The 25,232-nt window shown below is 73.4% G+C and overlaps 8 protein-coding genes across 8 annotated transcripts in view; 2 read left to right on the top strand and 6 right to left on the bottom strand.

Annotated features, from left to right (window-relative positions):
* Nucleotides 1–1,272, top strand: part of AURANDRAFT_71898 (hypothetical protein) — a gene marked incomplete at both ends in the record, with an annotated part of 4,529 nt that extends 3,257 nt beyond the window's left edge. The window contains 2 exons of the mRNA XM_009040039.1: nt 16–516; nt 580–1,272. Coding sequence (XP_009038287.1) covers nt 16–516; nt 580–1,271 — 1,193 coding nt within the window. The remainder of the gene's footprint in view (nt 1–15; nt 517–579) is intronic.
* A 1,938-nt stretch (nt 1,273–3,210) lies between these two features.
* On the bottom strand, nt 3,211–6,993 carry AURANDRAFT_65238 (hypothetical protein; the record flags this gene model as incomplete). Its single annotated transcript, XM_009039999.1, has 4 exons — nt 3,211–3,783; nt 3,873–4,049; nt 4,100–5,264; nt 5,546–6,993. 4 exons carry the CDS (start codon nt 6,991–6,993, stop codon nt 3,211–3,213), a joined length of 3,363 nt encoding a protein of 1,120 aa, XP_009038247.1.
* Nucleotides 6,994–7,962: 969 nt separating this feature from the next.
* AURANDRAFT_65237 (hypothetical protein) lies at nt 7,963–9,348 on the bottom strand (the record flags this gene model as incomplete). The annotated part of the gene is made up of 1 exon (XM_009039998.1): nt 7,963–9,348. One exon carries the CDS (start codon nt 9,346–9,348, stop codon nt 7,963–7,965), a length of 1,386 nt encoding a protein of 461 aa, XP_009038246.1.
* Nucleotides 9,349–11,719: 2,371 nt separating this feature from the next.
* On the bottom strand, nt 11,720–12,847 carry AURANDRAFT_65236 (hypothetical protein; the record flags this gene model as incomplete). Its single annotated transcript, XM_009039997.1, has 1 exon — nt 11,720–12,847. One exon carries the CDS (start codon nt 12,845–12,847, stop codon nt 11,720–11,722), a length of 1,128 nt encoding a protein of 375 aa, XP_009038245.1.
* A 258-nt stretch (nt 12,848–13,105) lies between these two features.
* AURANDRAFT_28327 (hypothetical protein) lies at nt 13,106–13,339 on the bottom strand (the record flags this gene model as incomplete). The annotated part of the gene is made up of 1 exon (XM_009039996.1): nt 13,106–13,339. One exon carries the CDS (start codon nt 13,337–13,339, stop codon nt 13,106–13,108), a length of 234 nt encoding a protein of 77 aa, XP_009038244.1.
* Nucleotides 13,340–14,302: 963 nt separating this feature from the next.
* On the top strand, nt 14,303–19,666 carry AURANDRAFT_65234 (hypothetical protein; the record flags this gene model as incomplete). The annotated part of the gene is made up of 3 exons (XM_009040040.1): nt 14,303–15,127; nt 15,537–17,038; nt 18,217–19,666. The coding sequence occupies 3 exons, from the start codon at nt 14,303–14,305 to the stop codon at nt 19,664–19,666; spliced, it is 3,777 nt and encodes a 1,258-aa protein (XP_009038288.1).
* AURANDRAFT_28487 (hypothetical protein) lies at nt 19,663–20,064 on the bottom strand (the record flags this gene model as incomplete). The annotated part of the gene is made up of 1 exon (XM_009039995.1): nt 19,663–20,064. The coding sequence occupies one exon, from the start codon at nt 20,062–20,064 to the stop codon at nt 19,663–19,665; it is 402 nt and encodes a 133-aa protein (XP_009038243.1).
* Nucleotides 20,065–20,380: 316 nt separating this feature from the next.
* AURANDRAFT_65233 (hypothetical protein) lies at nt 20,381–24,975 on the bottom strand (the record flags this gene model as incomplete). Its single annotated transcript, XM_009039994.1, has 2 exons — nt 20,381–23,476; nt 23,734–24,975. The coding sequence occupies 2 exons, from the start codon at nt 24,973–24,975 to the stop codon at nt 20,381–20,383; spliced, it is 4,338 nt and encodes a 1,445-aa protein (XP_009038242.1).
* Nucleotides 24,976–25,232: the final 257 nt, after the last annotated feature.

The following is a 25,232-nucleotide window of genomic DNA, read 5'->3' as shown; positions in this document are numbered from 1 at the left end:
AACGCCCTGCGCCAGGCGCTCGACGTGACGGGGTCCGCGGAGCTCGCGAGCTCCTGGCTCCTGGAGAACGACTGGCGCGAGCTCCAGGCCGGCGCCCAGCAGGCCGCCGCCGCCGCGGCCGGCGGCCACGGCGCCGGCGCCGACGACGACGACGACGACGACGACGACGGCGACGGCGACGGCGACGGCGACGACGGCGCCGCGCGCGCCGAGGAGCCGCCCGCGAAGCGCCAGCGCAAGGTCGTCACGCAGGCCTCCGGGTCCGCCGCCGCCGAGGGCGCGACGTCCTTCTGGTGCGCCTTCGACGAGACCTGCGTCCACAAGGGCCACCTCCAGCTCATGAACCTGCGTCCGAAGTCGCTCGGCCACAGCCGTATCGCTTTGTGGACCGAGACGGCCGCGAGCTCCGACCGCGGCGCCGCCGAGCGGTCCCTGGGCGACGTCTGGACCCACTGCGTGCCCGAGGCCGACCCGGGCTACTGGCTCGTGCCCCTCCAGATGGGCGACCTCGACGACGTTAGCGGCCGCGCCCCGGAACGCGCCCCTTTTCTTTCGTCAAAAAAATCCCTTTCTCTGTAGGTCTGGTGGAAGATCCTCGAGCCCCACCTCATCCAGAAGAAGTTCGGCTCGGCCGTCGTGCTCCAGACGCTCGCGCCCAAGTCCGGCGCGCTCCGCGGCGCGGGCGCCGCGCGCGCGGCGTCGGCCGTCGCGGCCGCGCCGGCCTTCGACGAGCTCGAGGCGCGGGCCGCCGAGGCCGCGCGGGCCCGGGCCCACGCGGGGCCGCGCTACGGCGGCGCCCGCGCGGCCGCGCCCGACGCGGCGAGCGCCGTCGTCGCGTGCGTCGTCGTCCTCTCTTCGGGCGCCGCGGAGGAGCTCGCGCGCGTGGGCGAGTTCCTCGGCGCGCTCTTCCCGACCAAGTGCCCCCTCCACTTCCGCCGCCTCAAGTCCACGGCGACGGAGGCCGGGCCCGCGGGGTCGAAGCACGCGGCCTTCGCGCACGACCCCCGCGCGGACCCCGCGGTGCTCCAGCCGGAGTGGCACGAGAAGCACGCGGACTTCCGCGTCAAGAAGACCGTCGACGCGCCGCCGGCGAAGCCGCCCGGCGGCCTCTTCGCCGCCCACGCGCAGAAGCGCGTCAAGTTCGACGTCGAGCGGCGCACGGACGACCGCGCGTCCGAGTGGAGCCCCCTCGACGCCAAGTGAGCGCGCGATTGCAAACGAGGGCCGCCCGGGGCGCCCGCCCGGGCCGCGGCGCTAACCTCCTCCGAAGCTCGCCCCTGGAGATGCCGCGGAGGCTTCCGCCGCGGCGGCTCGGGATGCCAATCGCCTCTGCCGATATCGCCCCAAAAGCCAGCTTATGTACACGCGCCAGAGGGTCGACTCGGCCGCGGCGGCCGTCGCGCGGGCCCGCGCGTGTGCGGCGGGCCCCGGGGGAGGGGCGGCGCGCCGTCGCCAAGGCGCCGCGCCGCGCGGCGCCCCGCCTCTAGTGCGCGCTCACGAGCGACCGGAAGAAGCCGAAGAAGCCGCCGGAGCTCTCCGCGGCCGCGGGCTCCGGGGGCGGCGCCGTGGCCTGGACCTTGTCCGGCTCCGAGTCGGAGAGGGACCGCGCGCGCTTGCGCTCGACGCGCTTCGCCTTGGCCGCGGCCTTGTCCTTGGCCTTCTGCTCCTTCTTGGCGAGCTTCCGCGCCGCCTGGGCCTCCTCGGCGCGCGCCTGGGCGGCGTCGCGGTCGCCCTCGTCGAGGGCGCCCCGGTTGATGGAGGCGAGGGGCACGTGCGCCTTGACGGCGCGCCGCTCCGCGACGTCGGCCTCGAGGGCCGCGGCGAGCTCCTCGTCGCTCGGGGGCGTCGACTCCACGGCCTTGCCGGCCTGCTTCTTGTAGTAGGTGTTCTTGTCGTTGCGCGCCTTCTTCTCGTTTTTCTCGCTGTGGATCGTCATGCTTCTTTTAGGGGATGCGGTGAGCTTTAGGGGTTTGTGCGGGTTGCCTGCGGGGGCGCGGCGGTCAGGGGTTTGTTGCGTGAGAGCGCTGCGGCTCGCGGGTGCGTCTGGGGCTGGGGGCGCGTAGTGGACACCGGAAAAAGACGGCCGATTCTTCGCGGTGCGTGGGCGTGATTGCGCGCTCGGAGCCCGCTTCCGGCGCTTCGGTCCGTTGGGGCAGATGTTGAAGGCGAAATCTGCTGCTCGCAAGGGGATATAAATCTAGATACTATTTATTACCCCTTGCTGCTCGAGCGGCTGCCCGGCCGGGTTTCGCTCGGCGGAGAGTTCCCGCAGCCGGAGAACATGGCGGCGTACAAAACCGCGGAGACCTGCATCGGGAAGTCCAGCGACGCCGCCATCGCGCACTGGCAGGAGGAGGTGCGACTCGCGGGGACGGAGGTAGTCGAGCTCGACTACATCACAGCCCCGTGGAAGATGAAGTGGGACGGTGTCGCGAATCAGCGGGGCAAAAACACGCTCGCGCCTGGGGATCTCCTGAGCATCACCCACACCCACGGTCAGGGGGGCCACGAGACGCTGATGGTGACCTACGAAATTCAGAGGCTCACGACGCCGCGGGCTCACTGGAGCCGAAAGCGCGATGCCGACGCGCTGGAGCTGAAACTAGTGGGCTCTACGCCGCGCAAGAGGTACTGCGAGAAGTTCGACTACGATGAGGATACGCCTAAGCGGACACAGACGCGGACTCTCGACAAGGTGACCAAACAAGAACTCCTGAACATTTTGGATCGTCCTTCGGCTGCCGTCATCAACGCGGCGGTGCTCGCGCCTCAGCAGCCGCCAGTGCCTCAGGAGCCCAAAGACGGCAAGGTGTACCTGGCGAAGGAGATCTGGGAAGGCGGGAAGTACAAGATCGGGTCGAGTTACTCGCCGGAAGATCGCCTTCGCGGGCTGGAGACCGTTCGTCATCCTCGCAGAGTCCAAGCGCGACTTGAAGGAGCGGAAGCAGGTCGAATACAGACTCCATGCCAAGTATGCCGCCAACCACGAGTACTGGGAGGCTGTCGAAGACTCCCACGGCAAGTTGGTCCCCCGGCGAGTTCGCCCAGGGGCGGTCGCCAACGGGCAACACGGCATCCGCGGCCGGGGCGGGACGGAGTGGTTCAGTTTCACCGAAGACGAGCTCCCGGGCGTCATCGAGGCAATCGAGGAGGAGGAGGACTGAGCGGGCGTTCCTGGCCCCCTTGCGCCCCCACCGCACTAAGAAACGCTTACTGCCCCCGCTCCCGGTCCTCGACGAAGTCCACGCCGCCGCGGTTCCGGAGGCCGCGGATCTTGAGGCGCGCGCCCGGCGGCGGCGCGGCGCCCGCGTCGCCGCGGCCGCGCGCGTCGCGGTCGCCCGGCGCGACGGCGCCCGGGCGGTGCGCTTCGAGGTGGTCGTAGACGAAGGCGCGGATCGCGTCGAGCTCGCGCCGCGTCGCCGCGTCGGCCCACTGCTGCTTCAGCAGGAGCGACACCGCGGCGTCGAGGTGGTCCAGGATCAGGGGCAGCCCCGCGGCGTTCTGCTCGAGGACGTTGAGCAGCCAGAGCCGGAACGTCGGCCGGTCGAGGACCTTCGCGACGTACCCCGCGTCGTCGCCGAAGAAGAAGTTCAGCGAGATCGACTCCTCGGTCGACGTCACGCGGTGCCACGCAAAGGCCGGGATGAAGAGCGCGTCGCCGGCGCCGAGCTCGAAGACCGCCGCCGGCTCCGGGCCGGGCGCGGAGCTCTGGACCGTGCGGCCGTCGGCGCCGAGGTCGTTCGGCGCCATCTCCTCGCGGAGCGTCGGCGGCCAGAGCTCGACCTGCGGGGGACGTTCGTGGGTGGCGTGCCGGCGGGGAGAGCGCGCTTCGCGTGCGGGGAGAAACGGGGGAGCTCGACGCCGCGGCGGACCCGCTTCCGGCCCGAGACGACCGCGAGCCAGCCGTCGTCGGGGTCCAGGTGGCAGAACTCGACGTGCCCTTTGGGCGCGACCCAAAGGAACGGCCCCGAGTGGACCCTGCAGCCCTGCAGCAGCCGCGGCGCGCCAAAGTCCGCCGCGAGCGCGGGGAAGCAGTGGCGCACGCTCGCCTGCGGCGCGACGGTCGCTCCTTCGTTTCCCGTCGTGAAAAAAGAAAGACGCCGCGCCGCGCCGCGGCCATGTACGCGTCGACGCGGCCGGCCCTGAGCTCGTCGACGTAGCGGCGGAAGCGCATGCGCTCGACCGGCGACGCGGCGCCCCGGCGGTACGCGGCGGAGGTGACGCGCTGCCGCACCAATACGCGCCGCTCGCCGCAGCGGTCCGCGAGGCCGTCCAGGGTCCACGCGGCCGCCGCGGGCCACTCGCGCGCCGCGCCCGCGAGCCGCAGCGGCGCGAAAGCCGCGCGCAGGTGGACCCGGGCGAAGGTCGCCGCGTCGACGGGCGGCTCGTAGGCCGACGGCGGCATCGCGGGCGCCGGCGCCGGCGCCGCCGGAGCCGGAGGCGCCGCGCGCGTCGCGGCGACCACGTCCACGCGCGAGTCCCCGACGACGTACTCCACGAGGACGCCGTCGAAGCGCGTGCGGTACGGCTTGTCGCGCGGCGGCCGCGACACGTCCACGGCGAGCGTCTCGACGAGCGCGCGCGTCGCGGCCGCAGGGTCCCCCGCGAACAATGTCAGCGCGTCGGCGACGGCGTCGAGGCGCCCCGCGGCGCCGCGCACGGCCCTGGGCGCCGCGGTTTCGCCGCCGTACCAGTCCGCGAGCGGCGTCCGGACGGCGTCGCCGGCCGGCGGCGCGTCGTACGACGGCAAGAACGGCTTGATGTCCACGAGCGGGCTCCCGTCCAAAACGTCGGCGCCGCGGACGACGACGCGCCGCGCGCGCGCGTCGACGGATTCGAGCGCGACGAGCGACAGGCCCAGCGCCGACGGCCGGTGCGGCGTCCGCGTCGCGAGGCAGCCGACCTTCCGCCCGCGGCCGCGCGGCGGCCGCACCTTGGCCGCGACGGCCCGCTTGCGGCCGTTCGTGTTCTCGTGGAAGGCGAAGAGCAACCAGACGTGGCTGTGGCGGTCGAGGCCCTCGAGCGCGCACGCCTCCACGACGGCCTTGTCCAGCACGCAGACCGCGCGCGCCGTCGGCGCGAGCAGCGGCTGCCGCGGCGTGCCCTGCACGTCGCGGTAGCACGACTCCACGACGCCGATCTGCCGCAGGGGCAGCGCCGCGGCGGCGACGAGGCGCCGCAGCCGCCGCGCCTCGCGGTACCATCGCCAGGCGCAGAGGCCGGCGGCGCCGGCGAGCGCCGCCAACGCAGCGGCGCTCCGCTGGCTCATGGACGCATGCGCGGCGGCGCGGCGCAAGTTCGGAGCAGCCGTGTGCACCAGTCGCGCGTCGCAGCTTGCGCTCAGTCGCGCGTCGCAGCGCTGGTTGGTGCGCTCAGTCGCGCGTCGGGGCAGCAGTCCTATGCACGAGCTCTCGGAGAGCCCATCGTCGCCTGCCAGTGCTGATCGATCACGGCAAGAAGCACTGCAACATACCGCAGACGGAAGAGAGAAAGTAATTGCGGCAAAAAGGGCTAGTCACCCCGGTGGCTGGGCCCGTAGAGGGACGCCAGGCTCCAGCCGCGGTCCGCGTCCGCGCGCGCGGCGGCCGTGATCAGGTCCAGCCCGAAGTACTCGACGAATTCCCGGTTGTTCCGCATCGCGCCCCGCGGCGCCAGCGAGCCGTCCGGGAGCTTGAAGGGGTCGTAGAGGGAGTCCGGCACGGCGATGACGTGGGAAATGTTGTGGGAGTCAAAATAGGCGAACTTCCGCGGCGGCGCGGCGCCTTGGACCGTTCGGTGGTGCAGATGCGAGAAGACGACGTCCTCGTGGGCGCAGAGGCGCAGCTTCGGGCATTTCGCGACGAGCTCGTCGCAGGTCGTGAGCAGGGCGTCCGCGTCCTCGCGGTAGCCCCTGGGCGCGGAGAACCCTTTTGGGTACGAGTGCGCCGCCACGTAGGTCATCGACTCGAAGATCTTGCCGTGGTAGTGCGCGCGGAGGCAGCTCCCGCCGCTCCCCTCCTCGGCGACGGCTAGAAGGACGTGCCACAGCGGGAGTTGGTCCTTGAAGCCGCAGCGGTGCGCCATCCAGAGCCCGAGGAGCTTCGCCGCGTACGGGTCCCGCGCTTTCACGTAGAACCTGTTCGACGACGTCTGCCAGAAGGGCATGCGGAAGCCCTTCGGGTGGGTCGTGCCCAGCATGACGCCCAGGAACGTCTCGGCGCCGTGGTCGCCGTGGAGGGGCGTGCGGTCGCCGTCCAAGAGCTTCAGGATGTCTTCCCGATGCGCCATGGCGTCCAGGTCCACGTAGGCGACGCCGGTGACGCCCGGCCGGTCCGACATGGCGTAGACGGCCAGGATCTTGATCAGGTGGTTCGACACCGCGCGCGACGCGTCGCCGTCGTAGACCGATCCTTTGCTTTCGGAGACCCAGTGTTTTCGGAGACCCGGTACGTTGTCCGCGCGCGCCGCGCAGGTCGGCGTCTCCTCCACGGACAGCCGGTCGTCGAGGTCGCCGATCCAGAGCGCCCAGTCGACGCCCATGGCGCCGAAATAGGCCACCTTGTTGACGAGGGCCGCCCACTCCTTGAAGACGTAAGGGATCGAGCTCGCGGCGACGACGGCGACGACGCCCCCGCGCCGGGGCGCGTCCCGGTCGAGGCCGTGGGAGCAGAGCGCCGGCGCGGCGAGGGGCGCGTGGCGGTCCCACTCGGCGTGGAACGTCCGCGGCGACGTCCGCCGCCCCGCGACGACGCGGAGCGCGGGGCCGGCACTCGCGACGCCGGCCGCGAGGCCCGTCGACGCGACCTCGAAGCGGCAGCCCACGTCGACGGGGCCCGCGAGGGCGAGCCAGGCGCAGTGGGGCCGGTGCTCGTCCTTGTCCACGAGGCATCGGTCGGCGCCGCCGCTGCGCCACCGCTCGACCCAGGCCGCCTCCGTGTCGCCGCTTCGCGGGACGGACTTCATGCCTTCGGCGGCGAGCGCGCCGAGGACGACGAGGGCGACGGCGAGGAGCATCGCGCCTTGCGCCCTTGAGCCGTGGGCGGCGGCGCGACGCGACTCGTCCCGTGTGCTCGGTCTCCGACGCGTCGACGACTTCGTCGCCGAATGCCGCAAAAGTTTTGCGCGCAAGCGAAGAGGCGGGGTCGGCTGCTGCACGTCGACGCTCGAGCGATGATCCCAGCCGCAGTCGCAAATGCCGTGCAATGCGGAGACGTAGAGACGGTACGAACGTGGCTCGAGTCTGGGGGGCCTGAGCGCGACGTGAACGAAGTCGACTCTCTCGGTAGGACTTTGTTGCATTTGGTTTTATTATACGGCGAGTTGGGCGGATCTTTCGAGGCCAGATATGCCATTCTTCACCTTCTCCTCCAGCACGGCGCCGATGCAAACGCCAGGACTGACAGCGGTAGAACCGCCCTTCATTGGTGTCGTCATCCCGAAGAAGCGGCGCTACTCCTCGATCACGGCGCCGACATCGACGCTCTGGACATAGGCGACGTAACGCCGCTGCGATGCCACGCCAGTAAAAGATTTGCTCTCGTGCACCTCATGGTTTGTCGTGGGGCGAACCTGTTTCTGACTGACAATCAGGGACTAGATGCGGAATCATATGCGCGCACACGTGCGGCACGTGCCGCGTACTTTGAACACCCCAGCCCCACCGAGTGTCAAAAACTCATCAAAGCAGCGAACTTCCTCGCGGAGGTCAAGGCCGCGGGAAGCTGGCGCGCGTATTGGCGGGCGCCGCGCGTCGAGCTCGTGCGGCTCCGTTCTCTCTGCGACCGCGGCCGCGCGGAGCCGCCCTCTCCCCGGGCCTCCTCGGGCTCGAACGAGCTCAGCGTGGCGGAGGCCAAGGTCTTCGAGCGGCTCTTCGGCGCTCCGACGCGCCGTCTGCCGAATGAGATTTTCTGGACGATCCTCACGTTCTGGCGCAGCAGCCGCGACGACGACGCCGACTAGGCGCGCCCACACATGCGCTAACCCTTACTCGCACCAGTCGTCGCCCATGGCCCAGCACGCGTCGCCCGTGAGGTTGTACCACGTGTCCTCGTTGTTGTTGCCCGTGCAGCCGCACTCCGCGGGCGCGTCCGCGCGGTCCGCGTCGCAGTGTTCGAACTGGTATTCCAAAGCAAAAGGGCCGTCGTAGCCCGCGTAGAACAGGTGCGCGTCCGGCTGCTGCCTCTCCGCGTACGGCACGTCCGCCAGCAGCACGCGCAGCGCGGACGCGCGGGCCTGGCAGCTCGCCTCGCCGCCCGAGTACCAGATGCCCAGGTGCTGGTCCAGGTACCGGTCCCAGCCGTCCGGGTTCTGCTCGCCGTCCTCGTCGTAGAGAAAGGCCTCGTGGTCGCGGCGCACGTAGGCGTCGTAGTCCGCGAGGGACCGCGACCCGCTCGGCGCCGCCGCGTTGTCGACGAAGCGGATCGCGACGCCGGGCTGCGACTCCCAGCCCATGTCGACGACGACGCACGTCGCCGAGGCGTGGGTCACGTTGTGGGACGCGCCCGTGAGCACGGCCGCGTGCTCGTAGCGCGCGGCCGCGCCCGCGCTAGTAACCCCGTGCTGCGTCATGCCCAGCGTCACGGCCAGCAGCGGCTCGTTCGCGTAGAGCGCGAAGTCGTCGTCGGCGTCGTCCGCGAGGCCGACGAGGTCCGACAGGTAGGCGAGCGTGAAGGGCAGCGCGTGCGCCGCGGGGCACTCGTCCGCGCTCCACGCCGGCGCTCGCGCGCCCGGCATGTCGCCCGCGGCGCCGACGAGCTCGAAGACGACGCCCTCGACCTGGAGCCCGAGGTGGAGCACGTCGGCGCCGTCGGCGTCCACGGAGGACCGCAGCATGAGCGGGATGCCGTCCGCGATTAAAGGCCCGGCGTACGTCGCGAGGTCCCGCGCGTAGAGGACGACCTTGTTGTGCATAAAGGCGTCGAAGTTCCGCATGTCGCCGTGGAGTTCGCGGAAGTATGCGATCCAGCCGTCGGCCTCGCCGAGGTCGTCGAAGAGGGGCGCCGCGAGGAACTGGAGCGCGCCGGAGTGCGTGCCGAAGCGCACGCCGAACTTGGCCCGCCGCACGGAGCAGCCCAGGTCCGACGGGCAGTCCGTGAGCGAGCCCGCGAGGTAGGTCGTGAAGAGGTGGAGCGTCGAGTTGAGCGTCGCGAGGCTCGACAGGTGCGTCATCTTCTGGAGCCGCCAGTCGCTACTGTTGAAGGGCACGAGCGGGCCGCGGGAGGTCATCGTCGTCGTCGCGGCGGAGACGCGCACGGTCTCGGCGAAGCCCAGGAGCGGCGCGCCGCGCCGGCGACGAGCGCCGGCGACGAGCGCCAGCGCGAAGACGAGCGCCACGACGGCCAGCGGCCGGGCGGGCTGCCTCGCAGCCATCATACGCCACTAAACTCGCCCTCGTTTACCTTTTTCAGGCTGATGTTGCTTAGGCGAGCGATGTGCTGCAATTTAGCACGCCCTGGTGATCGTATGCGCTGCGAACTCTGAACGCAACCCTGGTGACCGCGTCATGGCGCCATTGGTGCTCGTGCAGACGCGCAAATTCGGCGCCTTGGACGTACCGCAGAAGCCCAAACCAGCGCCAAAACCAGCGCCGAAACCGGTCGAGGACGAGGACCTCAATGCCAAGTCGTTCAGCTTCCTCGGCGGCCTCGTCGCGTCGTCCATGTTCGACGCCGACGCCGACGCGACGCCGCCGCCGCCGGCGACGACGACCGCGTCCACACTCCTGCAGCGCTGCGCGAACGGCGACGCCGCGGCCGACGCGCTCGCCGAGGCCTCGTACTGGCGGGCCTTCGAGGCGCCGTCGGCGCGGCGCGCGCCCGCCGCGGACTTCGACGTTGCCGCCGCCCGGGCGGCGCTCGGCGGCGGCGACGGCTACTTCGCCGCGCGCGACGCGTCCGACGCGGCCCTCTGGCGCGACTGCACGGACGTCGTCCGAAAGGTCGAAGCGGCCGGCTGGCCGCCGGTCTTCGCGCTGCTCTGCGACGCGCCCTGGCGCGGCGTCGCGCGGAGCTGGGACCTCGCGCGGCGCGTGCTCGGCGACTGCGTGCTCGAGCCGTCGATGTTCATCTGGAGCCTGCGGCGCCACGGGACGACGACCCCGGCGCGGAAGACGCGGTGCGCGCGCGTCGGCGAGAGCTTCGGCCTGCCGCACCGCGACTTCACGTACGGCGACGCCCACTTCCCCGACGGCGCGCCCAAGGTGTTGAACACGTGGCTGCCCTTTACGGAGGCCGCCGCGGACAACGGGTGCCTCTGGGTCGTGCCCCGGGAGTTCGACGCCTGCTACGCCGACGACGGCCACTACGACCACCTGCGGCCGGCGCTGCCGGGCTTCGAGGCCGGCGCGACGAAGCTCCGCTTCCCCATCGGCGCCGCGCGGCCGGTGCCGCTCGCGCCGGGCGACGTGCTCTGCTGGCACAACGTCATCCACTGGGGCGGCCTCTGCGGCGCCGGCGCGCGGGAGCCGCGCATCTCCCTCGCGGCGACGTTCCGGCGCGCGGACGCGCCGCCGACGCACCTCGTCGCCGACGGCGCGCTCGACGGCGCGGTCCCGGCCTTCGACGCGCTCCGCGCGGACCCGGGCGCGGCGCCGCGGCGGGACCGCGCGCGGCTCGTCGCCCACGCGCTCCTCATGTACAGCGACTGGTACGACCTCGACGGCGGCGCGCTGCCGGACGCGTTCTTCGACCTCCTCGGCGCGGAGCGGCCGCGCGCGGACGACGCCGCCGCCGCGGCCGCGGGGGCGACGGTCCTCGACGCGTCCGGCTGCTACGTCGACGACTACTAACGTCCATCGTGGTGACGACGAGGCGTCGCACCCCGGGACCGACTCCGGAGTCCGCGAGACCCCCGGCCTGCGCGCGGCGTTTTTCGGCTTCGCAGGAGAAGCAGCGGGGCAGCCACTCAGTATGGTGTGCTCGTCCAAGCCCGCGAAGGAGCTCTTCCCGGACGTCGAGGTACGACGCCGGCGCCGCGCGCGCGTCACGAACGACCGTAGGTCGGCGAGGACGGGCTGCTCAAGGTCAACTGGGGCACGACGGACTGGCCGTTCTGCGGCATGCCGAGCCCCTTCCACGTGCCCAGCGGCGCCTACGCGGGGCTCGGCCTCGAGCCCGCCGTGCTGCCGCTAGGCGTCCAGCCCCCGGAGATCGCGGGCTACCCGACGAAGGCCGCCATCGTCGTGTGCTCGCGGTCCGGGGACATCAACTGCCACTCGGCGCCGGGCGTCGCGGCGTGCGGCGGCTTCGACGAGCCGCCGACGGCGATCCAGGTCCAGCCGACGAAGATCTTCGACGAGGCCGACGCGTTCACGCTCATGTTCGTCGGCTACGACCCGGCGGCGGGGGCGCAGAAGTGCCTGTGGCTGGTGGCGAACGCGCCCGTCGTCCACGATCGGTGCCACTTCGCGCCCATGAGCGGCGGCAACCTCATCGCGGCGGGCACGGAGCTCGTGCCCTACGTGGCGCCCAAGGACGCCGGCCTGGCCGAGGGGTCCTGGTACATGTACCTGCTCTTCTGCTCCGCGGCGGTCGACGCGGCCGCGGCGACGGCCGCGGCGTCGGCGGCCGACTTCACCGTCGCGGCGGTCGCCGACGCGCTGGACCTCGGCGCGCCGGTCTGCGCGACGCCCTTCAAGCTCGACGCCGAGGCCTGGGCGCCGGACCTCGAGCCGAGCGCGCCCGAGTAGGCGGCCCCGGGCCGCGCCGGCGGCGCGCGGGGCGATTTATAACGGACGCGCGCGTCACGCGGCGACGACGCGGTCGAAGTCGTCGGCGGGCTTGAGCGTGACGCGCGCCTCGCGGCCCCGCGGCGACGTGGACGTCTTCGTGACGTACTCCACCGTCGAGAAGGAGCCGGCCGCGAGGATCGTCTTCCGGTTGTTGACGCGGTTCGCCGCGGCGCCGAAGGCCTTGCGCCCGGCCCGGTGGAAGCCCGCGGCGCGCTTCGGCGGCCAGGTCAGGGCGTAGACGGCGAACTTGTCGTGGGCGAGGTCCTTGAAGTCGCCGTCGGGGTCGTCGCGGCCCACGCGCGGCGCGAGCTTCCGGTAGGACGAGAGCGGGCTGCCGAGCGACGTCGACGCGGTGCGCGGCGCCCGCACGGAGGCCGTCGACGCCGACGCGCGGTCCGGCGACGCCGGCGCCCGGGCCGTCGACGCCGACGCGCGGTCCGGCGACGCCGGCGCCCGGGCCTCGAGGGCGGGGAAGCGCGACGGCGACGGCGGCGGGTCGGGGCCGCGCGCGCCGTCGAAGCTCACGGTCCGGGGACGCTTCGGCGTCGTCGGGCTCCGGGGGATCTTGGGCGGCCGCGGCGCGCCCCGCACCTTCTTCGCCCGCGGGGACGGCGCCGCGGGGCTCTGGGCGGGCGGCGGCGCGGCGGCGAGGAGCTGGGGCCGCATCCAGGGCGGCAGCGACCGCGGCGCCCACCGGACGCCGCGCGACCGCTTGCCCTTCCTCCGCGCGGGCGTCGCGGGGCCGGACCAGCTCGGGTACTGCGAGAGGCGCGGCGCGCGGCCCCAGGACGAGCCGTGCGTCGACCGGAGGCTCGTGTACCACTCCCAGCTCGGCAGCGGCAGCGCCGCGCGCGCGGGCTCGTCGTCCCCGCCGTCGTCGTCGGACGCGGCCGGCGGCGGCGCCTCGGGCGGCCCGAGGCCCAGGGCCCGGAGGCGCGCGCGCTCCTTGGCGAGGAAGCGGCCGTGGCGCCGCCGGATGACGAAGAACTGCCAGGCGCTCATGGCTAGGCCCAGGCGCCGCTGGGCCGGGCCCCAGTTCCGCCGCCGCGCCTCGAGCTCGGCGAACTCGCGCAGCGTGCCCCCGAGCTCGCGGAGGTCCGCCCGTTGCTTCTCGCGGGTCTCGTCTTCCACGTACCCCATGCCCTCGAGGCCGGAGCGGACGTCGCCGAGGAGGACGAGGTCGACGGCACGACGAGGGCCCGGCGCCCGCGACGGGGGGCGCTTTCGAAGCAGCCCCTCGGTCTGGCTTTGTGTCGAGGAGTTTCATCGGGGCTGACGTTGAAGGACGCGCTCGCGATCGAGACGACGCCGTCGAAGTCGCCGTCGGCGCACTTGTCGGCGCAAGTGTCGGCGCGGCCATCGCGGCCTGGTACCGCGGGCTCTAAGAAGGCGGCATTACTACTCGACGAAGCCCGAGAGCGCCGCGAGCTCGTCGAGCGTCTTCTCGCCGGGGTAGAGCGCGCCGCCGATCTCCCACGTCGGGTAGCCCTTGATGTCGCGCGCCTGGCAGGCGTCGCGCCGCGAGGCGTAGCCGTCCTCGGCGCACTCGTAGTAGTCGATGGCCTTGTATGCCGTCTTCCCGAACTCCTGCTTCTGGTTGAAGCAGTGGCTGCACCAGTACGCGCCGTACATCTTCGCGCCCTTGGCCTTGAGGTGGGCCGCGAGGGCCGCGGACCGCGCCGTCGACGGTTTCGTGACGTCCGGCGGCGTGAAGACGGGGCCACCGTAGCCCTTGGGCGCGGGCGCGGCGACCGCGGGCGGCGCGTTCGCGACCATGGCGCGCGCCTCCGCCATGGCGACGTCCGTCTCCGCGAGGAAGAGCGCGCCCGCCGCGAAGAGCGCCGCGGCGCCGGCGCCGACGAGGCGCGGCGGCGGGGCCTCCGCCTTCCAGGCGCGCAGGACCGCGGCGTTCGTCAGCGTGAGAACCGCGGAGCCCGCGCACAGCGCGCAGAACTCCTGGAGCCGGAACGCGAGGAGCAGCAGGAGGCACGCGGAGAAGCAGCCCATGGCGCTCGTCGTCGCCAGGAGCGGCCAGCGCGTCTTCTTCTCGAGGCCGGGCGCGACGAGGGGCGCCGCCGCGAGCGCGAGCGTCGTAAAGTAGGCGGCGAACCCGAAGAACGCGAGCGGCACGCCGGCGACCGACGCGTAGGCGGAGTTGAGCACGCCGCCGCAGGCTTGCGACGCGCACATGACCGGCGCCGCCGCGAGCTTCGAGTAGCTCAAATACGCCGTCTCCGCGACGCCGACCGCGGCGAGGCCCGCGACGATCTTGCGGCTCGTGAGGTCGGCGCCGGCGTCGTCCGGGGCCGTGTCGACGGGGGTGGCGCGTCGGTGCGTGAGGCATCTGGAGCGGTGCGGGATCTGGAGCGACGCGGCGAGCACTCCGAAGCAGAGGGCGAAGACGGCGCGGCAGGCCATCGTGTCGCGGGGAGAGGGGCAACGTCTCGGCTGTGACGATGTTGATGCCCGGTTCACCTCGGTGCTTACATCAGACGTGCACATCGCCGGGTTGGTTCGGCGCCTGAAAGCGCCGTTTACGACCGCCGGACGTGCGCGGCGTCCTCCCGAGCACCGAGGCACCGCCAACGGCGCGACATGCGCCTCACACTCCTCCTGGCGACCCTCGCCGCGTCCAGGAAACCCCTGCCCCGGCGCGCGCCGGCCCTGCACAAGCTGCGCGGCGGCTACGCCCAGGGCATCGCGCCGGCGTCGTTCCGCGCCGACGGCGACGCCGCGCTGCGCCGGGCGCTGAACGTGAGCGCGCAGCGCTTCGACGTCGTCCACGAGGCCGCGGGCGTCGTCGTCTTCCGCCACTGCGACGACCGGGACGTCCTAAAAGCCGCGGGCACGATCGACGCGCCCCTGGCGACGGTCGTGAACATCCTGAAGAACAGCTCGCGGTCGAAGGAGTACAACGAGCACTGCCACGAGCTCGTGCCCGTCGCCGAGTACGACGACGACAGCCAGATCACGTGGACGTCGACGGCGTCCTACGGGCCCTTCAAGGCGCGCGACTTCCTGACGGCCGTGCACGTGCGCGCCGTCGACGGCGCCACGGTTTTCGTGAACCACGCCGTCGACGACCACGCGGGCGCGCCCGCGCCGAGCGACCGCTACGTGCGGTCGTCCGTGCGCTACGGCTGCACGCGGCTCCGGCCGGCGAGCGACCCGGCGAAGACGGACGTCGAGCTGCTCTCGGCCGTGGACTGCGGCATCGAGCCGGAGGGGGCGGCGGCGGCCGTCGCGCGGAAGCTCGCGGAGACGGGGCCCGTGACGTTCATCCGTTCGCTGGAAGCCGTCGCGCGGCGCGACGCGGCGGGGCCGGCGCCGCCGCCGAAGCCCGCGCTCCGCGTCTTCCTCGAGTCGCTGGTCTCGGGCTTCGACGAGGTCCGCCCGGCGCGGCCCGTCGCGGGCCCGGAGGTCACGCTCTGGGCGGGCGCGCGATAGTAAGAAGATTATCGTCCGAAGCGCCGCGAGACGAAGCCGCGCCCGCCGCCGCGGTGCGTCCCCGAGCGAGGCGGCGGACGGGTAGATGAGCATCGACAAGTGCGCGGGGGTGCAACACGCTTCATCGAGCCGCCATAGGGCGATGTTTGCTCCTCGATCGCTTCGATCGAGTCGAGCTCGGCGCCGCACCGGGCTCCTGGCATCGTTCAAACGCGCCGCGTCGACGCCGCCGCAGCGCCGCCGCCTCGTCCGCGCGCCCCCGAGTCCGCACCGACCGCGACCCCGCCGCCGACGGCGCCCGGTCGGCACCCGCCGCACCACCATGACGGCGGACCTGGACCGCAAGCTCGCCTGCATGCCCGACAACCCGAAGCGCCCCCAGACCAAGTCCTGGGAGCGCTACGAGAAGTACAAGGCCGCGACGACCGTCGGCGAGTTCCTCGACCTCGGGGGCACGCTCGCGGATTTGGCGCACGACACCGGCAAGGGCTTCGTCCAGTACGCGGACAAGAAGTCGCACAAGCCGCCGAATTTCCCCCGGGCCGCGGCCCAGAAGGCGCCCCTCAGCGCGGAGGAGAAGGCCTGGCAGACCTGGGACGACGACGAGCTCGACGACGTCTGCGACACGTGCGGCGAGTACACGGTCACGGATTCGGGCGCGCCGATGTCGAACGTGCTCATCTGCGACGCGTGCGACTGCGAGACGCACCTGCGCTGCTCGGGGTTACTGCGCATGCCCCCGGACGACGAGGGCTACCGCTGCGTGAACTGCGTCGACGGCACGTCGGGCGGCGAGGTCGACCGGCCCGCGCGCGCGGCGCCGCGGCGCGACGACGCGGACGCGCGCGCCGCGCAGCTCAGCGGCCGCTGCCTCAAGTGCGGCGGCGCCGGGGCCCTGGAGCGCGAGCTCTACTTCTGCGAGGTCGCGGGCTGCTACGGCTGCTGGCACGGCGACTGCGCGGACGCGCTCCTGCCGGCGAAGGGCGAAGGGGGCGCGACGTTCGAGAAGTCGCGGTGCCCGTCGTGCGCGGACCGCTTCGGCGAGCGCGCGCACGCCGAGCCCGCGGCCGTGGGGCGCGCCGAGGCGCCGCGCACGTTCTGGGCCGTCGCGTTCCCGGAGCATTTGGACCTCGCGGAGCGCGCGCGGCTCCAGCAGATCCTCGTCAACGGCGCGGGCGACCTGCCGCCGGACGTGCAGGCGCGGTGCCTGCGCAACTACCACCTCAAGCGCGAGACGACGGGCAAGAAGCGCGGGAGGCCCAAGGGGTCCGTGAACAAGCCCCGCGGCGACGGCGGGCCCGCGGCGGCGAAGAAGCCCCGGGGCCGGCGGCCCAAGGTCCAGCCGCCGCCGGGGTCGCTGAACCTGGCCGCGCTGGGGTTGCCGGGCGTCGTCTTCCCCCCGGCCCCGCCGGGCCTCAACCCGGGCCTGCTGGGCGCCGGCGGCGCCGCGGACCCGCGGCTCCTCGCCGCGCACCAGCTGCAACTGCACCACGCGATGCAGCAGCAGGCCGCGCTCCACCAGCTGCACCAGCAGGGTTTGCTCGTGCCCGCGGCCCTGGCCCAGCCGGGGCCCGCCCAGGCGCCCGCCGCGGCGCCGGACGCGGCGCCGGCCGCGGCCGCACCGCCGGCCGCGCCGGCCGCGTTCGAGCCCGCGGCGCCGCCGGCCGCGGCGCCGGCCGCGTTCGAGCCCGCGGCCTTCGAGCCCGCCGCGCCCGCGCCCGCGGCGCCCGCGGCGCCGCCGGCGGAGGCGCAGAAGGACTGCGCGCCCGTCGGCGACGGCTGGTGGGAGAAGAAGGACCCCGCGAGCGGCCGGTGCTACTACGTCCACGAGAGCACGGGCGCGTGCCAGTGGGAGAAGCCCGTCGCGAAGCCGCCCCAGTCCCCGTCGTTCCACTAGGGCGCCGCCGAGCTCGCGCTAACGCGCCCACGGGAGCGCCGTTGCGGGGGCGGGCGCGGCGGCGCGCGCGAGGCCGCCCTCAGCGGCGGCGGGACCGGTCCCGGGAGCGGTCGCGGCGGTCGTCCTTGTGGGAGCGGCGGGAGCCGCGCGTGTCGCGGGAGCGGCTCCGGTCGCGGCGGTCCGCGTCGCGGTCGTCGCGGCGGCGCTGGTCCTCGTCGCGGCGGATCTGGTACTCCCACCTGGCAGGACAAGAGTGGGACATTCCCAACTTTAGCGGCTCATATCTCGGTCATGTTCCACTCGTTTCGGCTCATTGTTGGACGAGCGATCGTCTCTCGGAGCGTTCTCGAAGCGTGGCTGCTTTTTCCGAAGCGGTCGCGCGCGGCACACTCATGTTGAAGCGAACTTGAATCGCGCGTTTCCCGCCCCGCGCTCCCACTCGCGGCGCCGCTCGTCCTCCTGCTCCTGGCGGCGGCGGCGGTCGTGGTAGTCGTCGCGGCGGCGCTTGCTGTAGTCGTTGTCGTCGTCCTTGCGCGACGAGCCCGTGCGGTAGGCGGGCTCGTCGGGGAAGCGGCCGTAGGTCTTCTGCGCGGGGCCGCCGTACTGGCCCGCGGCCTTGTTCCGCTTGTGCTCAGGCACGAAGGGCGGCGGCGGCGTCTCGAACTCGACGACCCACGCGCCGCCCTCGAAGGCGTGGACGGCGATGGACAGGGCCAGGGCCTTGGCGGCGTCGGCGTCGCTGCACTCGGCCCAGGCGTCGCGCGCCTTGAGATCGACCTTGCCGGACTGGATCTTCGTCGACCCCTTGAACATCTTGCGGATCTGGCTCCAGTTGCACTTCTCGGGGATGTTGTTGATGCGGATGCGCGTGCTCGACGCGCCTTCGAAGGGATCGTCCGCCGTCGCTGCGCCGTCGGCCATCGTGGACGCGCGGAAGCGAATCACTTTTACAGCGCGCGTTATTGAACCTCGCTGAAACTTGAGCAATTTACCACAAACCTCTTTACCCCTGACGAAATCCAATGCCGCTGAGATACAGCTCACAGCCAAAACGCGCTCGTCCGGAATCCGGACCAGAATGCGGGGTAAATTTTGACCTTTGGCTCCGAGCCACCAAACTTTTGGAAACCTGAAAACCTCATCATTGCTACGAGCTGCGCCACAGCCTGATTGCGCTCCGTCAGGGGATGCGCGCTCGGCGTCGCAACGACTCGCTCGAGAGCGGCGGCGAGTCCGACGACGGCGAGCAGAAGCGCGACGAGCTCACCTGGTTCCGCGTCTTCGTCGCCTGCGCGGCGACGTTCGCCGCCTACCGCCTCGGCGCGTCCATGGGCGGCGCCGCGCGGCGCGGCGCCGCGGCGCCGGCGGTGCTGCCGTCCTGGCGCGGCGACCACGCGCCGGCGGCGCCCGGCGACCGACGCCAGCGCCCGCCGAAGCCCAAGCGCGCGGCGCGGCCGCAGAGCGGCGAGCGGCCGCGGCGCGCCGTCCGCGACGCGCCGCGGCGGCCGCCCGACGACGACGACGACCCGTCGCCCGCGCCGACGCCGGCGCCCGCGCCGCGGCCGCGCGGCGCGGCGAGCGCCTTCGACGTGCTCCCCTGCGCGGCGCGCAGATACGTCACCGTGGTCCTGCCGTCCGTCGTCGCGCCGCCCGCGCGCCCCGCGCGGCTCCGGGCCATCGCGTCGACCTGGGGCCCCGAGGCGCGCGCGGTCTTCGTGGGCCACGGCCACCTGCCCAAGGAGTGGCCGACCTTCGAGGCGTGGACCTGCGACGGCTACCCGAAGAATTTGCTGGTTCCGGCCACCATCACGGACGCGATGGGCACCGCGCGCCTCGAGTGGGTGCTGCGAAGGGTGTCCGCGGCGGGCGTCGACTTCGCGTTCATGGCCAACGACCACACGGCGATCCTGGCGCCGAACCTGGCCTGCTTCCTGAGGCGCCTCGACCCGGCGGCGGCGCTCTACGCGGGGCACGCGCTCGCGCAGCGGAACGGAAAACAGCCGCCCGAGGTCTTCAACTCCGGCGCGAGCGGCTACGTGCTCACGCGCGCGACGCTCGACCTGCTCGAGGCCGCCTGGGCCGCGGAGGACCCGACCTGCTCCGCGGCGGCGGCGTCGAAGTGGCTCCAGGGCAACCCGGGCCTCGTCCTCGCGCGGTGCCTCGCGAGCCGCGGCGTGACGCCCGTCGACACGCGCGTGGCCGGGCGCCACGTCTTCCACGCCTTCGGGCCCGTGCGCACGTCGACGGGCGGCGTCGACGACTGGTACCGGCGCATGCACGAGATGCTGGAATTTTCCGACCCGCCGGCGCACCCGCTCCCGTCGGGCGCGGCCTGCTGCGACGGCCACACGGTGTCCTTCCACTACGTTGAGGCCGCGGAGCAGGTCGCGCTCCACGCGGCGCTCCGCGAGGATTTCCGCGACGCGTCCAACGGCGACCGGGACAAGTGGCTCCGCCAGCACTGGCCGAGCGGGACGCGGAACCTCGGGGGCTACGAGCACGCCATCCCGGAGAACGACCCGCCGAAGCGCGCGGACTTCCGGGACCTCGTCACCGCGACCCTCGCCCTCGCGACGCCGGCGTCGTGCCCCGCGGAGCCCCTCGTCCTAACCTAGCGGCGGAAGTGGCCGACGCGCTCCTCCGCGGGCGAATCGCCGTGGAGGCGCGTGCCTTCGTAGGGCGTCAGGCCCGCGGCGTTGCGCAGGGAGTCGTCGGCACCTTTGTCGATGAGGTAGGCGGCGAGCGCGCTGTGCCCGAGGGCGAAGCAGTGGTGTAAAGGGGTCTGCCCGTCCGCGTTCCGCGCGTCGACGTCGAGGCCCTTCCGCAGGCAGAACTTGACGGCGCGCTTGTTGCCGGATTGACACGCGACGTGGAGGAGGGAATTGCCAAACTTATCCGTGCAGTGGATCGCGCCGGGGTCGGCCGACAAGTGCTCGTCCAATTGCTCGATGGAGCCGCAGCGGACGAGCGGCAGCAATTTGGCGGCCTGCTCCGACTCCTGCCCGAGGCGCATTAAAGAGAGCAGTGCGACGCAGGATCGACCGCCGGGACGACCGGCGCTCCACGAGTCTCACCTCATCTCACGCAGCCCGCCCATTTTTCTTCCAGGCGTTCAGGCGCCATGTCTACTGCGGTTCCAGAGTCGATTGTGGTTCGACGCATCTGATTGGTCGAACCACTGTCGCCACTGAATTCAAACTGCCATCTTGCCGCGGAGCCTGACATGTCGGACTGAGAAGAGCTTCACTTGAACGTCAAGTTGAAATCAAGCACCGACGTCCGCCGCCCGCGGTCGACGTTCTCGCCCTGTTTACGACGGAACCGCGGCCTCACAGGAGGCCGCCCCAGGCGACGGCGACGGCGGCGACGGGCAGGTCGAGGGCCGTGGCGCGGCTGCCGTCGTCGTGGATGGCCCAGAGGGAGGTCCCTCCCCCGAAGAGCTCGCCGCGCGGCGAGTAGGCGAGGCACTCGCACGGGTGGTCCTCGTGGTCCGGGTGCCTCCAGCCCGCGAGGATCTGCGTGGGCGGGCGGCGCACCTTGCCGTCGCGGATCTCCTGGAGCGACGCCGGCAGCGGCTCGAAGCCGGTCTCGGAGCCGCGGCCGTAGCGCGCGAGCGTCGTCGTCGTCGTCGGCCCCGCCTTCGTGCTCCTGCGCCGCGCGCCGAGGGCGACGCCCTCCTCCGCGGGCAGCAGGGGCCCCGCCGTGAAGGGCACGAGGGAGTCGGCGTCGCCGTTCTTGGGCTTGGACACCGTGCGCTCCGTCGCGGGGCCCCGGAGGCTGTCGAGCCAGACGGCGCAGAGGCCGTCGCTCGTGGACCAGTAGCCGAAGTTCGGCGCCGCGACGCGGACCTTGCGGTCGAGGCGCTGGGCGCCCCCGGGCGCCGGCGCGCGCGGCTCGTCCTCGACGTCGTCGGGCAGCGGCGCGGACGACAGGCCGACGACGTCCCGCCGCGACGTCACGTAGATGATCTCGAGCGCGCCCGCCTCCGTGTCCACGGTGACGATGGCGTCGTTGTCGACGACGCCCGTGGCCCGCTCCAGCGCCTTGGAGTACTTGAGGACGCAGCAGAGCGTCTCGGCGCCGCCGGGGAGCCGCTTCGTGAAGCACGGCGACGCGAGGCGCACCGCGGACGCCGGCGCGCCCTTGAGCTTCAGGGGCCCCGGCGTCAGCGGCGCGATCTCGTAGCCGTCGGCGTGGACGACGACGGACCCCAGCGTGGCGCGCCGCGCGTCCAGCGCGACGAGCAGGCCCGACTGGGCCTTGGCGAGGCCGTCGACGCGGTGCGTGTCGTTGTGGCGGCCGTCCGCGGGGCCCAGGTCGCTCGCGGCGAGCCGCGGCAGCCGCAGGAAGCCGCTAAAGTCCCAGGCCGCCTGGCGCACGGACCCGTCGACGCCGACGACGAGGAGCTGGGACGTCCGCGCGACGGGGTCGTCGTCGCCCGCCGGGTAGCCCGAGGCGCGGCGGCTCGCGACGAGCGCGAGCTGCGACTCGGACGGCGCGCGCGGCCGGTCCTCGAGGGCGAGCACCGCCGCCTCCTCCGCGAGGGCGCCGTCGTCGTCGTCGCCGCCGGGGAGCGGCGCGTCCGCGAGCTCCGTCAACGCCCGGAGCGACGACGCGCCGCCGTCCGCGAAGGCCACGGCCCTCGCGGGCGTCTCCGAGAGGCGCCGCGGCGACAGCGACGCGTGCTCGCCGACGTCCTCGAGGACCGGCACGTCCAGCGGCGCGCGCGGCCGCTCCTCGTCGTCGTCGTCGTCGTCGGGCGGCGCGGCGCCGTCGGCGTAGGCGTCGGCGTCGTCGTCCGGCATGGGGAAGTTTCCCAGCATGTAGGGCGTGATGGGCTGGTAGTCGTGGGGCCGCCGCACGCGCGGGACCCGGGGCTCCTCCTCCTCCGCCTCCTCCGGCGGCGGCGGCGGCTCGTCGGCGGCCTCGGCCTCGCGCGTCGGCGCGTCGTCGTCGTCGTCGTCGTCGAGCGCGTCCTCGAAGACGCGCCGCGGCGCGTAGCGCGCGGGCCGCGCGGCGGCCGCGTCGCCGCCGTCGTCCTCCGGGTCGTCCAAGAGGCCGTGGGGCGCGACGGCGGCGGCGCAGGGCGACGGCACGGGGCACGCGCCGACCTTGAGGAGCATGCGGTCGGCGAACGACGCCGCGTAGACGTCGCTCTCGACGCCCACGAGGATCGACGGCGGCTCGCGGCGCCCGCCGCCGACGACGAGCCACTTCGTGTCGCCCGTGGGCCGCTTGCCCAGGGGCACGAAGACGAGGCGCCGCGGCGCGCCGCCGTCGGCCGCGCCGCGGACGAGGCCGACGCCCGCGTCGCGGCACCACGCGACGAAGCGGACGTCGCGCCAGGCGTGCGCGCAGGACGACCCGGCGAGGCTCGCGGCCTGGAGCGCGCCCGGCGGCGGCGCGGCGACGGCGACGACGTCGCCGCGGTTCGTGTCGACGGCGAGGCGGCAGAGGCCCGTCCGGCCGTCGACGTGGTAGACGGCGTCGAACTGGCGCGCGCCGGACCCCGTCGCGTGGCTCTTCACGAGGACGGCGAGCGTCGACGCGTCGACGGCCGTGAGGGACGTCGCGTGCTTCAAGAAGCTGCCGTCGCCGTAGCGGAGCGGGAGCAGGCCGTCGAAGCCGTCGTCCGCGACCGCGAGGCGGCCGCCGGACGCGTCCGCGTCCTCGAGCCGCGCGAGGGCGAGGCGCGGCCGGCCGCCGTCGCCGACCTGGCCCTGGACGACGACGTCGTCGGGGATGGCGACGAGGGCCCAGCCCCGGGCGTCGTGGAACGCGACGCACGCGAGCCGCGGCCCGTCGTCGTACGTGAGAGGCAAGCCCGCGCCGCCGAGCTCGCAGTTGCGCCAGGCCTTGCCGCCTTTGTCCACGACGACGAGGCGCGCCAGGGCCGACGCCCGCGCCTCCCGCGCCGCCTCCTCGGCGGCCTTGCCCCGCGCGACGCTCGGCCGCCTCCGCGCCGTCCCGCCGCTCGACGCGGCCGACGCGGGGCTCCGCGGCTCCTCCTCGCTCCAGTCGTCGTCGCGGCCGCTCCAGCGCCGCGCCCCGCCGCCCGCGCGGCTCAGGGACCGCTCGAGGGCGTAGGGGCTCGGCCGCACGCCGCACATGCTCTTCAAACTCACGACGGGCGCCGCGGCGGCCTCGGCGATCTGGTCCGCGATGGCCCGGTCGAGTTTGGCCTGGGCCAGCGTCCGCGGCGCGCGCGGCGCGGGCTTGGGCCTGGCGAGGTGGAGGAACGTGCGCGCGTCGGCGTCGGCCTGGCCGACGTCGCCCGGCGCCAGGTTCCAGACGCTGTTGCGGCCGTCGCGCCGCGCCGGCAGCCGCGCGAAGGTCTCGCCCGCGGCCCCGGCGGCGGCCGTGTGCTGCCGCGACTCGCCCGACGGGCGGAACGCCGGCCGGCCGTTCGCCGGCATGCTGCAAGACTGCGGCGCGACGACGACAGGAACGGGCAGCCTGAGCCACTCAGCCAGCGACGCTCTCAGCGGTTCTTGCAGTGCTCATATCCTCGAGGGAAAACGCCCATTTTTGAGGTTGCAGAAATCAACGTCGATGCCGCGACGTCCACGCGCTCCGCGCCTCGTCAAGCCTCGTCCTCCGCCCGGAGGCGGTCGAAGACGGCCCGGAGCGGCGCGTCGCCGAAGTCCATCACCGCGACCGCGCGCGACCCGTTCACGCGAACGTTGAACGCAATTTTCCGGCCAGCGCGGTCGAAGCTCGGGTGGAGGTCGCAGCGCCAGACGTCGGGTTTCCGCCGCGGGTCCGCGGCGGGGAACGACCCGAGGGACACCTCGGCGCCGGTGGACGCGTCGACGAGGCGGAGCGCGGCGACGCCCGGGGGCAGCCCGAACGCCGCGTGCTCCTTCGCGTAGGTGTCCGCGACGAGGAAGCCCGGCGCGTGCGGCGCCGCGACGGGGTGGCCCGACGCGCGGGCGCCGACGGTTTCGCAGGGCGCGTTCTCCGCGTCGGCGCACAAACGGATCGCGCCCCGCCGGTTCATGGACACGCGGCCGTCGTCGAGCCAGTTCGGGTGGTTGCCGCGCGCGCGCCAGGTCGCGACGCGCCGCGCGTCGCCGCCGTCGCGGCCGATCGTGACGACGTGGTTCGCCGCCGCGCAGCCGGCGCCCCGGTCGCGGAGCACGGCCATGAGGCGCGTCGCGTTCGCGTTCCACTTGACGTGGAAGAGGTGCGTCGCGCAGGCTCTGGCGGGCCGGCCCAGCGCGGCGACGAGCGACCGGAGCGGGATGAGGGTCGTCCGGCGGCGCCGGAGGTCCAGGACGACGACGCCGTCGTCGGGCCCGCCGCCGCGGCGGAAGCGGCGCCGCGCGGCCGCCGCGGCGGCGGGCGTCGGCACGACGCCGTAGCCCGGCTGCGTGAGGCGCAGGGCGCCGAGGTCCGCGGGGCTCGCGGCCCAGGCGCCGTCGCGCGACACGTGGTACACCGGCGCGGGGAGCGGCTCCGACGCGCGTTCGCGCCAGCGGTAGGCGACGCCGGCGACGGCGCCGTCGCGGTCGAGGTCGTTGCAGTACACGACGTCGTCGCTCGCGCCCCACTGGACCTGGGCGCCGAGCTGGCCGTCCCAGGCGCGCGTGGGCCGCTCGCGGACGACCCGCGGGCCGCCGGGCGCCTCGAGGTCGACGACGACGACGACCGCGGTCTCGCCCGGCGCGACGTCCGCCGGGCCCTCGCGGGGCGCCCGCAGCGCCGCGAGGTAGCGGCCGCTCGGCGAGAAGGGGCTCGAGTCGAAGAAGCGGTGGAAGGTGCGCGGGCCCGTCACGAGGGTCGTCGGCGAGACGCGCGCGCCCGGCAGCGCGTCGCCGACGGACCGGCGCAGCTCCGTCGGCGGGCGCCGCCGCAACGCGCACGCCAGCAGGAGCGCGGCGACGACGGCGACGACCGCCCACCGGGGCAGCCCCGTACGCATGGCCCCGGGCCCATGCTGATCAAGGTATCCTCAACTGCTGGGATCCGATTCACCTCACCTATATTCACCATTGCTTTACATATTCAGTGAGGCAGCACGCATCTGAGCTCTCCGCTGCCGCTGTGCATAGAGCTCTCCCCACTCGTCTGGGGCCGCTGGGGCCAGCCGCGGCGCGCGGACCTCGGCGTTCCCGCGGCGCGGGGCCCCGCGCACGACTCGGCCGCGAAAAAACGGGCCGCGAGGACACGCGACGCGCG

Source organism: Aureococcus anophagefferens, assembly GCF_000186865.1.
Source record: "Aureococcus anophagefferens unplaced genomic scaffold AURANscaffold_13, whole genome shotgun sequence".
Classification (NCBI taxonomy): Eukaryota; class Pelagophyceae; order Pelagomonadales; family Pelagomonadaceae; genus Aureococcus; species Aureococcus anophagefferens.
This window is presented reverse-complemented; position numbering and strand designations above follow the sequence as displayed.